Source organism: Stegostoma tigrinum, chromosome 1 (assembly GCF_030684315.1).
Source record: "Stegostoma tigrinum isolate sSteTig4 chromosome 1, sSteTig4.hap1, whole genome shotgun sequence".
NCBI classification, from domain to species: domain Eukaryota; kingdom Metazoa; phylum Chordata; class Chondrichthyes; order Orectolobiformes; family Stegostomatidae; genus Stegostoma; species Stegostoma tigrinum.
In genome coordinates this window covers 104,740,703-104,758,340 of record NC_081354.1, presented here as the reverse complement: position 1 = coordinate 104,758,340, position 17,638 = coordinate 104,740,703, and the positions used below count along the sequence as shown (strand labels likewise).

The 17,638-nt window shown below is 43.9% G+C and overlaps 1 protein-coding gene across 5 annotated transcripts in view; it reads left to right on the top strand.

Moving 5' to 3' along the window:
• Positions 1–17,638, top strand: part of corin (corin, serine peptidase) — a 212,727-nt gene that overhangs the window by 70,384 nt on the left and 124,705 nt on the right. For all 5 annotated transcript variants that reach the window (XM_048544649.2, XM_048544631.2, XM_048544678.2 and 2 more), the window contains one exon: positions 13,941–14,119. In XM_048544649.2, the coding sequence (XP_048400606.1) occupies positions 13,941–14,119 (179 nt within the window). The remainder of the gene's footprint in view (positions 1–13,940; positions 14,120–17,638) is intronic.

The following is a 17,638-nucleotide window of genomic DNA, read 5'->3' as shown; positions in this document are numbered from 1 at the left end:
TTAATGATCTGGATGAAGGGACTGGGGGCATTCTGGCGAAGTTTGCCGATGATACAAAGATAGGAGGACAGGTAGGTAGTACTGAGGAGGTGGGGAAGCTGCAGAAAGATTTAGACAGTTTAGGAGAGTGGTCCAGGAAATGGCTGATGAAATTCAATGTGAGTAAATGTGAGGTTTTGCACTTTGGAAAAAAGAATATACGCATGGACTATTTTCTAAATGGTGAGAAAATTCGCAAAGCAGAAGTACAAAGGGATTTGGGAGTGTTGGTCCAGGATTCTCTAAAAGTTAACTTGCAGGTAGAGTCCATGATTAAGAAAGCGAATGTAATGTTGTCGTTTATCTCAAGAAGGTTGGAAAATAAAAGCAGCGATGTGCTTAGACTTTATAAAGCTCTAGTTAGGCCCCATTTAGAATACTGTGTCCAATTTTGGGCCCGACACCTCAGGAAGGACATACTGGCCATGGGGAGAGTGCAGGGAAGTGGAGTTGAAATGCCCATCAGCCATGATTTAAATGGCGGAGGGGACTTAATGGGTCGAATGGTCTTACTTCCACCCCTATGTCTTATGGTCTCATGGTCTTATACCTCCTTCCCTGCACTGGTAGACCCATTGTTTCTGCCTGTCTCTGCCACACAGAACTAATCTCTTCCTACCTTGAATCATACTTTTCTCCCCTGGTTCAGTCCCTGCGCTTCACACTCGTTTCAGAATTTCCAGTTTGTGGTTTCTAGCTACCTCCTCTTTACCCTTTGCTCTTTCATGCCCCACCAAAATGGTCTCAGGGCTCTCTGCTTCCTTCTGGAACAAAGGCCTGATCCATCTCCATCCACCACCAGCCTCCTCTGCCTGGCCGAGCTTGACCTCATCTTGAACAACTTCTAATTCGTCTCATTTTCTTCGCACCCATTGGCCATGGGTACGTGCTTGGGCCCCAGTTATGCCTGTCGCTTTGTGGGGTATGTGGAACATTTCTTGTTCCAGTCCTATTCTGGCTCTCACCCTCCAATTCTTTCCCTTGTGTATTGATGATATGATAGGTGCTGCCCCCCCCTCATCTCAGATTGGAAAGGTTGAGCGATTTTGCTTCCAATTTCCACCCCGCTCTCACCTCACCTTCTCTGGTACTCACTTCCCTTCCTTGCCATCCCTGTTTCCATTTCTGGGGATAGGCTTGCCACCAATATTCACTACAAACCCACCGTCTCCCACAGCTACCTGGACTATACATCCTCACACATAACAAAGTGTGGAGCTGGATGAACACAGTCGGCCAAGCAGCATCTTAGGAGCACAAAAGCTGATGTTTCGGGCCTAGACCCTTCATCAGAAAAGCTTCACACCCTGCTTCCTGTAAAGACTTTATTCCACTGTCCTAGTTCCTCTGACTTGATCGCATTCGTTCCAATGATGCCAACTTTGACAAGGGAGCATCCAAAATATCCACTTCTTCCTCAATTGAGGATTTCCCAGCACTGTTGTTGATAGGGGCCTCTGCCAGGGCCAACCCATCACCTGCACTTTGGCCTCAACACCGTCTCTTCCCTCCCACAACAGTCAGCATCCACATCCAGAGGATTATTAGCCACCATTTGGGCCACCTCCACGAGATGCCACCGCCAGACACACATTCCTCTCCTCTCCCTTGTGCACCTTCCACAGGGACCATTCCCTCTCAGGGTTCACTCTTCCGACACTCCCAACCCTCCCCAGCCCTACAGCATCTTCTTCTGCAAATGCTGAAGGTGTAACACCTGCCCATTTTCCTCCTCATTTGGTATCCAAGGGCCCAAACACATCTTCCTGGTGAAGCAGCGAATCTAATCTACAGCATTTGCTGCTCTGTGTTGTTTCCTCTACATTGCAGAAATGAAGCATACATTGGGTGACCACTTCACAGCACATCTACATTCTGCTTCCAGAAAAAATCCCTGAACTTCCAGTTGCCTGTAACTTTAACACACCACCCTGTTTCCTGGCTGACATTTCTGTCTCAGGCTTGCTGCAGTTCTTCAGTGAAGGTGCAAGCTGGGAGAACAACACCTCATTTTTTGCTTGGGACCCTGTAGCCTCTTGACTCAATATTGAGTTCAATAACTTTAGGGCCTGAGCTCTCCCATGTCCTTATTCTAACCTGCACAAACAAACCTTGTTGTCATATAGTCTGCTATGACACACCACCTATTGTTGGCCGCTAACAGTCCCCATTAACAGCTATTCACTCTCCTAGCCAGGTCATTATCCACTCCTTCATCTAATTGCTTTTCTCTCTGTTTCGGCTCTATTCCTGCCTATCATTTACTCTTTAAGCCTTCCCCCCACCCTATATTCTGTTTATAAAATGACATTTTCCTAGCTACCATCAATTCTGACGAAGTGTCACTCGACCAGAAACGTTAACTTTGATTTCTCTCCACAGATGCTGCCAGACAGGCTGAGCTTTTCCAGCAATTTCAAATTTTGTTAGCACATTATTTTTGTCTCCATACGTAAAGCACGATGTACTTGCATTGGAGACAGTGTAATGAAGGGTCACTAATTTAGTTTCTAAGCAGAGCTATGCCTGTGATAATCGGGTGAGTAGTTTAAGCCCATATCCTTTTGAGTTTAGAAGAGTGAGAAGTGATTTCCTTTGAATTATTGTTAAGGAACTTGCCAGCATTGATAATAAATTGTTTGCCCTGCCTGCAGCGTGTAGAACATTGGAGCACAATCTTAGGATCATTTAAGACAGGGTTGATAAATTTCTTCAATGAGCGATATCATAGAGTCCCTACAATGCAGAACAGGCTATTTGGCCCATTGAGTCTGCACCAACCCTCCAAAATGCATTCTATCCCTCTATGCTATCCTGCATCCTCACATTTCCCATGGCCAAAGCACCTAGCTTGTACATCCCTGGATGCGGTAGGCAATTTAGCATGGCCAATCCTCCAAAATGCGCATCTTTAAACTGTGTGAGGAAACTGGAGCACCCAGCAGAAACCCCTGCAGACAATGGGAGAACGTGCAAACTCCACACATACCGTCACCCAAGGCTGGAATCAAACCCTGCTCCCTAGCGCTGTGAGGCAGCAGTGCTAACCGCTGAGCCACTGAGTAGTTAGTGAATATTTTGAATTCTCTACCCCGGGGGTTATGGGTGCTACCTCATTGAATATATTTAAGGCTGAGAAGAATACATTTTTAGCGTATCAGAGAGAATTAAGGCGTGTCATAAATGGAATTGGGATAGAGGATTGTCACATTGATTGACAAAGCAAGCACGGTGGTCACTTCAGTCCACTGCTGTTCCTATTTCTTACATTCTTAACTGGAAACTCTTTATCCTCTTACTTACTTTAATCATATCTGCCTTCCTTAATTTAACAAGGTAAATCGATATATATTGGATTGAGATTTGTAAACCTTTGCTTACGACAGACACTGGACATATTGATCTGAACAGCAGTGCTGTTTCTGCATATTTTTAGCCAGTTTTATCATCTGCCAGTTTTATGCTACGTTGTGAGTATATTTGCTTTGCTGACGTATTCATTCATAATTGCATTGATATTGCTCCATTTATTTCACTCAGGACCATATGGCCAGCAGAAAGTTATGCTATAACAAAACCCCTACTCACAACTAATAACTGTGTCGCCAATTTTTGTTTTTCTTGATGTTGTTCGCATATTTATTTTTCAAGGGGGTAAATTTGATATGGAACTGATATATATGATATATATTTGATATATCATTTTGCTTATTTTTTTCCTTGAGAGAATGTTTTTGATCTATGATAGAGTATTCTTGATCTGTTCCTTGTCAAGTCCATTTCTTTGAGTATAATGAGCAACCAGAGTATCTAGCTGCTGTTAAAGTTTAAAAATTTAGGGAAGCAGTCAGCTTGAATCAGGCCCATTGTGTAAAGGCTGTACATGGAATGAACAATGTAGCAGGTGAACCTATCCTGACAAATGTGCATTGGACTGCATTGGCCCCCTGCCAGGCCATGAAATATTGAAATGGCATGTGAAATGGAAAATTCTGTCAATGACGCTTGCATGAAAACATTTCTAGGAAAACAACCCAGATGTTAAATGGGATGTTACTCATAGCAAAAGGATACGATGCACTAATGTAAACAGATATGTAGTAAATTACTTTTTAAATATACCTAGCAGTAATTCATAATTTGCCATATTTATAATGACAGAAGGAATTAAGAAATTTCTGTTTTTGACCAGACAAGGCCACCTTTAGGTTCTTAATTTTCCACATTGCACTTACAAGGGGCTCTTAATGTCCCTACTAGCCCACTTGGGGCATATTATAACTTCTGCTTGCCTCACTAAACTATCCCTGCTGCTGTATGATGTCCTGAGTCTCAGGCAAAATCTCTCCAGGCTCTGAACAGCATGGACTTTGATGAGATGTGTGTTATAATCAATCAAGAAGTTCAGCCACCCCTGTCTTGCTTCATCTTGTTCTCCTTTCCCAAGCAGCCTGGTGAGATTCCTGCTCGGCAGCGGAAAGACACTAATTGATACTCGTTGCTTGTTAACAGACCAACTCGCTATCGGCTACACCCTTACCAGTGCTCATCCCTCATTGCCCAGTCAGGATGGGATGGTAATGTTTCCGTACATCCACTGCTCCTGTCTAAGCCTGTGGCTTCTGCAAGGGCGATAGAAAAGTGCTGCCAAAGAAGCCTTGATATGTTGCTGCATTGCATCTTGTATCTAATACACACTGCTTCTATTAAGTGTCACTGGTAAAAGGAGGGAATATTGAAGGTTAATGAAGTTATTGAAGTGGGTTGATCAGAGAGACTATTTTTTTTCCCCCAACATGTTCGTTGTAGATGATGCACAGACATTTGGAAGACCAGAGATGAATTATTTGCCTCAGGATTTCTAGCCTTTGACCTGCTGTTGTAGCCACAACATCTATCTGGCTAGTCTAGTTTAGTTTCTGATTAATGTTAAAAGTGGGGTATATGGTGATGGTAATACCCTTGACCAACAAGGAGTGAGAGATTTTTTTTTTATTAGTTGTAGAGATATATAGCATGGAAACAGACCCTATGGTTTAACTCGTCTATGCCTACCAGATATCCCATATAAATCTAGCCCCATTTTCCAGAATTTGCCCCAAATCCCTTTAAGTCCTTTCTATTCATACACCCATCCTGATGCCTTTTAAATGTTATAATCATACCAGCCCCCACCACCACCTGTGGCAGCTCTTTCCATTCACGCACCACCCTTTGCAGGAAGAAGGTATCCCTCATGTCCCTCTTCTATCTTTCCCCTTTCATTGAAATCTATTTTGGAGTTTTGGACTTCCCTACCCCAGAAAAAATACCTTGCCTGTTTACTCTATCCATGCCCGTCATGATTTTATAAACCTCTATAAAGTCATCCTTCAGCCTCCAACGCTCCAGGGAAAATAGCCCCGGTCTATTCAGTCTCTTCCTATAGCTCAAACTGTCTAACCCTGGCAACATCCTCGTAGATCTTTTCTGAACCGTTTCTAGTTCCACAGCATCCTTCCTATAGGAAAGAAACCAGAGTTGCACACAGTATTCGAAAAGTGGCTGAATCAATGTCCTGTACAGCCACAACTATGAAACTGCACTTCAAGGTCTCAGAGATAATGGGAACTGCAGATGCTGGAGATTCCAAGATAATAAAATGTGAGGCTGGATGAACACAGCAGGCCAAGCAGCATCTCAGGAGCACAAAAGCTGACGTTTCGGGCCTAGACCCTTCATCAGAGAGGGGGATGGGGGGAGGGAACTGGAATAAATAGGGAGAGAGGGGGAGGCGGACCGAAGATGGAGAGTAAAGAAGATAGGTGGAGAGGGTGTAGGTGGGGAGGTAGGGAGGGGATAGGTCAGTCCAGGGAAGACGGACAGGTCAAGGAGGTGGGATGAGGTTAGTAGGTAGCTGGGGGTGCGGCTTGGGGTGGGAGGAAGGGATGGGTGAGAGGAAGAACCGGTTAGGGAGGCAGAGACAGGTTGGACTGGTTTTGGGATGCAGTGGGTGGGGGGGAAGAGCTGGGCTGGTTGTGTGGTGCAGTGGGGGGAGGGGATGAACTGGGCTGGTTTAGGGATGCAGTGGGGGAAGGGGAGATTTTGAAACTGGTGAAGTCCACATTGATACCATATGGCTGCAGGGTTCCCAGGCGGAATATGAGTTGCTGTTCCTGCAACCTTCGGGTGGCATCATTGTGGCAGTGCAGGAGGCCCATGATGGACATGTCATCAAGAGAATGGGAGGGGGAGTGGAAATGGTTTGCGACTGGGAGGTGCAGTTGTTTGTTGCGAACTGAGCGGAGGTGTTCTGCAAAGCGGTCCCCAAGCCTCCGCTTGGTTTCCCCAATGTAGAGAAAGCCGCACCGGGTACAGTGGATGCAGTATACCACATTGGCAGATGTGCAGGTGAACCTCTGCTTAATGTGGAATGTCATCTTGGGGCCTGGGATGGGGTGTGGAATGTCATCTTGGGGCCTGGGATGGGGTGTGGAATGTCATCTTGGGGCCTGGGATGGGGTGTGGAATGTCATCTTGGGGCCTGGGATGGGGTTGTGGAATGCTACACTTGTCCCCACACCTCCTCCCTCACCCCCATCCCAGGCCCCAAGATGACATTCCACATTAAGCAGAGGTTCACCTGCACATCTGCCAATGTGGTATACTGCATCCACTGTACCCGGTGCGGCTTTCTCTACATTGGGGAAACCAAGCGGAGGCTTGGGGACCGCTTTGCAGAACACCTCCGCTCAGTTCGCAACAAACAACTGCACCTCCCAGTCGCAAACCATTTCCACTCCCCCTCCCATTCTCTTGATGACATGTCCATCATGGGCCTCCTGCACTGCCACAATGATGCCACCCGAAGGTTGCAGGAACAGCAACTCATATTCCGCCTGGGAACCCTGCAGCCATATGGTATCAATGTGGACTTCACCAGTTTCAAAATCTCCCCTTCCCCCACTGCATCCCTAAACCAGCCCAGTTCATCCCCTCCCCCCACTGCACCACACAACCAGCCCAGCTCTTCCCCCCCACCCACTGCATCCCAAAACCAGTCCAACCTGTCTCTGCCTCCCTAACCGGTTCTTCCTCTCACCCATCCCTTCCTCCCACCCCAAGCCGCACCCCCAGCTACCTACTAACCTCATCCCACCTCCTTGACCTGTCCGTCTTCCCTGGACTGACCTATCCCCTCCCTACCTCCCCACCTACACCCTCTCCACCTATCTTCTTTACTCTCCATCTTCGGTCCGCCTCCCCCTCTCTCCCTATTTATTCCAGTTCCCTCCCCCCATCCCCCTCTCTGATGAAGGGTCTAGGCCCGAAACGTCAGCTTTTGTGCTCCTGAGATGCTGCTTGGCCTGCTGTGTTCATCCAGCCTCACATTTTATTATCTTGCACTTCAAGGTCTCTTTGTTCAGCCACATTTCCCAAGACCTTACCATTAAATGTATAAGTTCTGTCTTGATTTGTCTTTCCAAAATGCAGCACCTCACATTTACCTAAACTAAACACCATCTGCCACTCCTTAGCCCGTCTGATCAAGATCCCAATGTACTCAGAAGTAACCTTCTTTGCTGTCCACTGCACCTCCAATTTTATTGTCATCTGCAAACTTACTAGCCATACCTCCTATGTTCACATCCATATCATTTATATAGATGACACAAAGCCGTGAATCCAACACTGAACCTTGTGGCACTTTGCTGGTCACAGGCCTCCAGTCTGAAAAGCAATTCTACTCCACCACGTCCTGTCTTCTACCTTTGAACCAGTTCTGTATCCAAAAAGCTCATTCTCCCTGTATTCCATGTGATTTAACCTTGCTAATCAGTTTACCATGAGGAATCTTGTTGACTACCTTACTGAAATCTGTACAGATCACATCCACTGCTCTGCCCTCATCGATCCTCTTCGTTACTTCTCCAAAAAACTCAAACCAAATTAGTGAGACATGATAATAAAATGTGAGGCTGGATGAACACAGCAGGCCAAGCAGCATCTCAGGAGCACAAAAGCTGACGTTTCGGGCCTAGACCCTTCATCAGAGATGAAGGGTCTCTGATGAAGGGTCTAGGCCCGAAACGTCAGCTTTTGTGCTCCTGAGATCCTGCTTGGCCTGCTGTGTTCATCCAGCCTCACATTTTATTATCTTGGAATTCTCCAGCATCTGCAGTTCCCATTATCTCTATTAGTGAGACATGAGATGCCCCTGCTGTCTTTTTAGCGATGTCACTGCCTGACTCTCGTGAGATGCACTCTCTCATCTTTGGCAAGTTCTATTGGACGTAAAACACACCATGGCCTATTTTAAATAGGAAAGGGGTTCTCTCTGATTGTTACGGGCAACATTTATCCATCAATCAACACCTACAATTAGATTCCCTGGTCATAGCCACATTGCTGTTTGTGTACCTTGCTACGTGCAAATTGACCGCCACGTTTTCTATATTGTTATAATGACTTCACTTGAAATACTCCATTTGCAGTAAGTTACTTTGGCACATCCTAATGTCTGTAATGGTGTTATGTAAAGTAGACTCTTTATTGGTTATTTATAAATTATATTGGTTATGGTCAGATTAGAATCAGTGCCAACCTTTAATATCTTCATGAATGGTAAAGTGTACACAGAACACAGTGTTAAAATTGTATTTTGTTTCGTTTCTAAATAATTTTATTGGTAAAATTAAACATTGTCACGTCAGTACAAAAGATGCAATGTTGGTCAGGCATGGTAGAACAATAAGCTTGAATTATAGTGTGGAAAAGAATTTCAAAAGTAGTGGAGAATTTATATTGTGCAAGGGATGTCACACTGGAATATTTTGATAGCTATGTGTTTGTTCAATTATGCAATTCCACCTCAGACTCAGTGCCTTACCATGTTCCTATGTGGCATTTCTATTGTCTGAAAATCTCTCCGGCTTATGGGTATGAGGAGGCTGAAACTATGCCAAAGAGGCTCAGTTTCATAACTTTGGATCTTCAGACATAGAAATAAATCAAAAAACTCTGAGAATGTGTTTGGTCAAGAAAACCTTTTATCTTTTTTTTTTGTCTGAGTTAAACAAAAACCAATCCCTAAAGTATTTTGAAAATTCACCTTCTAAAGATGTGTACTTGATGATTCATTTTTTCCTGTGTGTTTAAGAAGTGGCCACGTATATGAGTGGTGCTTGTTTTATTCGGTGTTGAGTTTAAAATATGCCTGTGTTACACATGGATTAAAACAGAAAGAGCAAAAACGAGGGATGACTTTTCTGGCCACTTCCATACAATAAGGATATTTCTCCCCCAGCAGCTGTTTTTGTTGTGTCAGCATGTTAACCTTGCACCCCATCCCAGCCATGGTAGCATTAAAATTAGTTCTGCTACCTGCAGCACACATTTTTAACAGCTTAAAACTATTTTAATCGCTTGGCTTAAGCTGCATGCACACTAACGTCGATAACCCCACAAGAACTACATCAACATAGTTGAAGTGAAATTGCAGGAATTAGAAGTATTTTACATTTAACAAATTGGTTTGTATTTAATGATCCATGGCTAATTGCTGTGCACCATATTTGTGACGTTGGTATGTGTTTTTGAAGACTTTTTTAAGGGTACATGATTAGATAACTTCAAAAGGGAACACATTGAGATGCTTAAACATTTGTGTCTTAGAGTATGTTGAGGTAATTTCAAATGACCTCAATTGCTTTCCCTTTTCTGTAGAAATATATGTTCTTGCGTATTTCTTCGGCAGAGGTAGATTGATTTTTGATGCATACGGGTGGAATTGAGGGTAGATGAGAATGTGGAGTAATCAGATCAGGCATCATAAGACCATAAGACATAGGAGTTGAAGTAAGGCTATTTGGCCCATCAAGTCCACTCTACCATTTAATCATGTCTGACGGGCATTTCAACTCCACTTCCCTGCACTCTCCCCATAGCCCTTGATTCCTTGTGAGATCAAGAATTTATCAATCTCCGCCTTGAAGACATTTAACGTCCCGGCCTCCACTGTGCTCCGTGGCAGTGAATTCCACAGGCCCACCACTCTCTGGCTAAAGAAATGTCTCCTCATTTCCATTTTAAATTTACCCCCTCGAATTCTAAGGCTGTGCCCACGGGTCCTAGTCTCCCTGCCTAACGGAAACAACTTCCTAGTGCCCACCTTTCTAAGCCACGCAGTATCTTCTAAGTTTCTATTAGTTCTCTCCTCAACCTTCTAAACGCTAATGAATACGATCCCAGGATCCTCAGCCATTCATCGTATGTTAAACCTACCATTTCAGCGACCATCCGTGTGAATCTCCGCTGGACACGCTCCAGCACCAGTATGCCCTTCCTGAGGTGTGGGACCCAAAATTGGACATTTGTATTCTAAATGGGGCCTAACTAGAGCTTTATCAAGTCTCAGAAGCACATCACTGCTTTTATATTCCAACCCTCTTGAGATAAATGCCAACATTACATTCGCTTTCTTAATCATGGACTCTACCTGCAAGCTAGCCTTGAGAGAATCCTGGACCAACACTCCCAGATCCCTTTGTACTTCTACTTTATGAATTTTCTTGCTGTTTAGAAAATAGCCCATGCCTGTATTCTTTTTTCCAAAGTGCAAAACCTCGCATTTGCTCACATTGAATTTCATCAGCCATTTCCTGGACCACACTCCTAAACTGTCTAAATCTTTCTGCAGCCTCCCCACCTCCTCAGTACTACCTGCCTGTCCACCTAACTTCGTACCATCGGCAAACTTCACCAGAATGCCCTCAGTCCCTTCAGCCAGATCATTAATATATAAAGTGAGCAGCTGCGGCCCCAACACTGAACCCTGAGGGACACCACTTGTCACCGGTTGCCATTCCGAAAGAGAGCCTTTTATCCCAACCCTTTGCCTTCTGTCAGACAGCCAATCCTCAATCCAAGCCAGTAGCTCACCTCAAACACTATGGGCCCTCACCTTACTCAGCAGCCCCCCGTGAGGCACCTTATCAAAGGCCTTTTGGAAGTCTAGATAGATAACATCCACCGGGTTTCCCTGCTCTAACCTACTTGTTACATCTTCAAAGAATTCAAAGAACATCAGACTGAATGATGACCAGGCTTGAGGAGACTAGCAGCCTTCTCCTGCTCCTAGTTTGTATATTAATATAGTGATGCCTCATGATGCAACATAATGCTGTTAGCTGCTTGCCAATTCCATTAGCGCACACTCATTGCTAAGCCAATAATATCTGCATCGATACAGCCACTTTTGTTAGGTAGATGACAGCTGTATATCCAAAGACTTTTTGGATGGTGAACTGATCAATAGGCCATGAACTGCTGGCCATCCAGATCTTGTCGACAATGCCTACAAGTACAATGCAAAAATGTTAAACATTGACACTGACCACTTGGAGGTGACAGGCCTGAACAGAGGCTGACAGTTTGGAGGACTTTTATGAAAGAGGTGAGTGGACAGAAAGCTCAACTGGCTGAGAAGAAGTCCCAGAGAAAACAGAAACTATTGACTCCTTCACCTCCTCATCCCAATATTCCCATCTGATCAAATGTAGCAGAGACTGCTGTGCCAGAGTGGGGCTCCGATGCACAAAGTAGACAAGGTTGAACGCAGCCATTGTAATCTATGATGGAAAGCTGCCTAGAAAAACTGATCGCTACCTTAGAGTAGAATTGAGAATCATTTCAAGCAATAATGCGGTTGATATGTAGCTCATAAATGAAACATAGAAACATTGAAGCCAAGAGCAGGAGTAAACCATTTGGCCCTACAAGTCTGCTCCAACATTCAATATGATCATGGCTGATCCTTTATCTCAATGCCATTGCCCGCTTTCTCGCTATACCCTTGATGCCTTTAAAATCTAAAAATTATCTATCTCTTCTCCTCGCACTTCTGTGATAGAGATTTCACCGGTTCACCACTCTTTGAATGAGTGGAAAAAACATTCCATATCTCACTCCTAAATGGTCTATCCCGTATCCTGAGACTCTGTCCCCTGGTTCTAGACGCCCCAACCAAAGAACACATCGTTCTTGCATTTAATCTGCCCAGTCCTGTTAGACAATTACACATTTCAATCAGATCCCTCTCATCCTTCCAAGCTGTAGCAAATGTGTGTCAAAAATGTATAACAATAACAAGCTCCATAAGATCGTACTGAACAATTTGACTAAGAATGCATGTTAATCCCAAACATGTTCTTTCTAACATCATGGACACAGAATTATCCACAGTATAACTACACTTGAAATACTTTGGTCCAGATGGAAACTTGAATTGATTATATAATTAAAGGAGATGTTTTGCTCACCGGAAGGTGCTCAGGTTTGATGGGCCAGGGACTTGGGCACACATGCACTCAAGATTTCTATCCCTCCTGTGATTATGTCAAATAGACTTGTGAGCAGAATTGCCAAGGACCTTAGAACTTCACAGATAGTCCTCCTCAAAATCTCTGCAACAACACCTTTGCATAAATGTCGCCCATAGCTAGTTGCTAACTTGCCCAGGAAGTGGATTCTGTTTACCAAGTATAGTTCCTGCATTTAGAAGTAAAATACATTATGACCCACAGCTTATTTTGTGTGCTGAGCTGGTATGCTCATGCAACATGGTAGGCAGTGACGTTTAACCCTTAAGGCACAAAATCGCAAATAGCTCACATGAAAACCAACACAGACAGTAAGTCTGTGATCTATAATAACAGATACAAATATTTCTTCTCAGCACTATGGAGCTATGAAAACTCCCAGGCTCATTTATTACATAGTAAGGAAGGTGTGATCGTGTGATGGTGTTGTTACTGGTCCAGTAATGGAGAGATCAAGGCAATGCTCTGAAGATCCACCAAAGGTAGATGATGGAGCTTGAAGTACAAAGTAAACTGGAATTAAAAGTCTAAAATGATCATTGTCAATTATTGGTCCTTTAGGGAAGGAAGTCTGTCTTCTGATTTGCAAGTGACTCCAGACCCACAGCAATGTGATTAACTCTTAACTGCCCTCTGAAATGGCCTTTTGAAGTGGCCTAGAGAGCCAAGTTGAATCATATAATTTAAGAGTCAAAAGCTAGATAGCTCACCTGCCATCTAGCTGTGGTCTGAACAATGCCTTATGTACTTAAACAAGACCTCCCCTTTTTTATACTTCATTCCCTTTGAAGTAAAAGTCACCATTCCATTTGCTTTCTCTATTACCTGCTAAACTTGGGTGCTAACCTTTTTTATGATTCACACATGAAGACTGCAAATTTTTTCTGCTGCAGCTTTCTTCAGTCTGTACAAAAAGAGACTGAAAGGGATCATGGAAGAAACTTTTTTCTTGCAGGCCCAAGGAGCTTTGAGTGTTGGGGAGCTCATTGACTACTGTTACCCCTTTGCTCTGTAAGGTGTTAATGACATGCTCAGTAGATCACAAACAGCCCACCTCACCTCCCCATGTTTTCATTTGGTAGAATTCCAAGTCAGATTCCTTGCCCCTTGCTGCCATTTTGCCCTTTTCACCCGGGTTGCTTGCTTCTTTCAGCACTGCATTGTCTCTTTGGGCAGCAGTAGGTTTTAAACAGGGTCACTATTCCCAGCTGAAGACATCCATTTGTGGTGTGCTAAAGGAGTCTATCATCTTTTTATTTTTTCCTGATGGTCTTTGCATCTGGACTCCCACATGTACAGTATTGCACTATAATTGACTAAATCTGTATATTCTCCTATCAACCACCATTACCTGCAAGCCTTTGAGGAACTGAGGTGAATTATTTTGAATTGTGTATGTATTTTGAGGTATTTCTGTCTTCTCAAGTTCTAAAATCTACTGTGGATAGGCTGCCGTTGTCTTGCTGTCTAAACTTTAATTGCAAGGTAATTGCTCAGAAATATCTCCATCTATTCATGTGAAACATGTCATTTGTTTCATAGAGCAGTAATTCTGCCGTGCATGTCATTCTGTGAGGCTGCAAAGGAAGGCTGTGAGCCATTGTTGAAACAAGTGGAGGCTGGGTGGCCAGAAGTCCTCAAATGCTCCAGGTTTGTCAATGATACAGGAATGGAAAACACCAGCAAGATATGCTTCTCACCCCAGCAAGAGGAAAGAAAAAGTGAGTTGAATATAAATTACTTATCACCACTTTCAATTTTCCTGAATCCTCATAATTTGAACTCACCCTTGCATCTCATGATCAGATTCTGTTACTAATAATTCTTATTATTTTGTGCTGCTTGATTGCCAAGTCCGAAATGAAAGACTTTGAAATCACAAACATTAAAACACAAAGTGCCAAATACTTCTGAGTATCCTATTCAGATAGACATTCACAGTTTGACTGCTTGGATATCATCTAACGTTAATAATGGTCAGTCAGTACATTTTTCAGTTGTCTTCTACAGACTTTTTGATGTGATCCTCTGATATTTGAAAACAGCTCAGTCCTATCAAAATAAGAACAATTAACCATCTGGATTTGAGGAAAACAAGTGGTATAATCAGAGGGTTAGATACGGTGGATAGGGAGAGCCTTTTTCCTAGGATGGTGATGGCGAGCATGAGGGGGCATAGCTTTAAATTGAGGGGTGAAAGATATAGGACAGATGTCAGAGGTAGTTTCTTTACTCAGAGAGTAGTAAGGGAATGGAACGCTTTGCCTGCAACAGTAGTAGATTCGCCAACTTTAGGTACATTTAAGTCGTTATTGGACAAGCATATGGACGTACATGGAATAGTGTAGGTTAGATGGGCTTGAGATTGGTATGACAGGTCGGCACAACATCGAGGGCCGAAGGGCCTGTACTGTGCTGTTATGTTCTATGTTCTATAAATGCAATGGCAAAGCTCCGAATTCATGTAATTTCTTCCTAATTTCTCCCCTGTTTGTAAGGAGATGGTTCATGTAAGCCTATAGCATCTTAGGGAATGGCCATTTATGTGCACATTAAAGTGCTCATCCTTCCTGTGTGAGCCTGGAATGTACATATTTACACAATGTCTGTCAGTGAATGCACCATTCTTGAGCCAGATTCTTTCATCAGCTATTCTGGAGTAACATACGTACGAGCACATAGGCATTAGGATTTCATGAGGCTGACAGGATCCCATTCAATAGTAGGAGAACCAGCAACAGATCTGCATTGCTGGAGGCCAAATGCGATTCCATGGTATTCAGAGACTTAGCTGGGCAGCAGCAGGCATCCCATTGGATTAGGGCCAGTTTAGGTTCTGCCAGGGCCAGTCAGTTCTTGACCTCAATACAGCTTTGGTTCAAACATGGACAAAAGAGCTGAATTCCAGGGGGTGGGGGAGTGTGACAATCCTTGACACCAAGGCTGCATTCCATCGAGTGTGCATCAAAGAGCCCGAGCAAAATTGGAATAGGGTGTGAACTCCTTGCTGGTTGACAATAAATAGTAGACAATAGACAATAGGTGCAGGAGTAGGCCATTTGGCCCTTCGAGCCAGCACCACCATTAATTATGATCCTGGCTGATCACCCACAATCAGTATCCTGTTCCTGCCTTATCCCCATAACCCTTGATTCCACTATCTGTAAGAATCTCTTTTTTGAAAGTATCCAGAGGCTTGGCCTCCACTGCCTTCTGGGGCAGAGCATTTCATATATCCACCACTCTCTGGGTGAAGAAGTTTTTCCTCAACTCTGTTCTAAATGGCCTACCCCTTATTTTTCAACTGTGTCCTCTGGTTCTGGACTCACCCATCAGCAGAAACATGCTTCCTGTCTCTAGAGTGTCCAATCCCTTAATAATCTTACACGTCTCAATCGGATCCCCTCTCATCCTCCTAAACTCAGGTGTATACAAGCTCAGTCGCTCCAATCTTTCAACATATGATAGTCCTGCCATTCTGGGAATTAACCTTGTGAATTTACGCTGCACTCCCTCAATAGCAACAATGTCCTTCCTCAAATATGTAGACCAAAACTGCACACAATACTCCCGGTGCGGTCTCACCAGGACGCTGTACAGCTGCAGAAGGACCTCTTTGCTCCTATACTCAATTCCTCTTGTTATGAAAGCCAGCATGCCATTAGCTTTCTTCACTGCCTGCTGTACCTGCATGCTTGCTTTCATTGACTGATGTACAAGAACACCTAGATCTCGTTGTACTTCCCCTTTACCTAACTTAACTCCATTGAGATAGTAATCTGCCTTCCTGTTCTTGCCACCAAAGTGGATAACCTCACATTTATCCACATTAAACTGTAACTGCCATGTATCCGTCCACTCGCCTAGCCCGTCCAAGGCACCCTGTATTCTCATAACATCCTCCTCACATTTCACACTGCCACCCAACTTTGTGTCATCAGCAAATTTGCTAATATTACTTTTAATGCCTTCGTCTATATCATTGATGTATATTGTAAACAGCTGCGGTCCCAGCACCGAACCTTGTGGTATCCCACTGGTCACCACCTGCCATTCTGAAAGGAACCCGTTTATCATTACTCTTTGCTTCCTACCAGCCAGCCAACTTTCAATCCAAGCCAGTATTTTGCCCCCAATACGTGGAGTCATATCTACCACCTAGCAAAATGCTTAAAGTTGTTGGTCGGTCATCTCAGCTCCAGGACACCTCTGCAGGAGTTCCTCGGTATTGCACAAGGCCCAAACATCTTAAGCTGCTTCTTCAATGAGCTTCCTGCATCATTAAGGGAGAAATCGGGATGTTCACCAATGATTGCACAATGTCCAGCACCATTTGCAACTCCTCAGATACTGAAGCAGTCCATACTCAAAAGCAACAAGATCTGGACAATGTCCAGTCTTGGGCTGACAAGTCATAAATAATATTCATGCTTCTCAAATGCCAGACAATGACTACCTTTAATAAGGGACAATCTAACCACCACCCCTTGACATTCAGTGACTCTCATGTCCCATGAGTGCATAAAAAAGGATGGAAATGAATTCAGCAGCTCTGCAGTATCGACAGTGCCAGCAACCATTGCCTATAGTATTATGGGGCCTATGATAGATTGCCAATAAATCCTCAGGTGGAAGTGAGTATGGGCAGGATCGGGATTGCTGACAAATGAGGGAGTGACTTCCTGTGAACGTTTACCCTTTCCTGAGGTTGGGTCCCTTGAGTAGGTTAAGCATGAACAAGGGATCTTCCTGGATGATGGATTCTCTTGCCCTTTGCTGGGTGAATACCAGCTGTGAGCCTCTTAAAGTTCTTTAACTTGCCTCCACATGAGAAGCCCACCCACTGAACTTTGAAATAAGATGGCAGAGCAGCTAGATCCCTAACACACTCACCCTCACCCACCCTCATTTGTGCGCCCAACTCTGGGAGGGTGTTAAATTCCATCCTAACTGATACCATTGTCCTAAACCAATGGACATTAGCTGCTGTGCCCTATCAGAAGGACTTAGTGGAGATCTACTTCCTCAATTTTGCCATTGTTCGTCATATGGCTTAAGTACATATTGCTTTACATATTATGTCAGTCAACGTACCATTATTTTTCCATAAGCTGCATGACTGGCCCGAATAAATGTGAATAGAAAATTAAATCAGGTAGAAAGCAGTTTAAATAAATAACTCAAATTATCCTGATCTTTTGGTGTAACATTAGTACCAGCAAATGGGCAACAACAAGCTG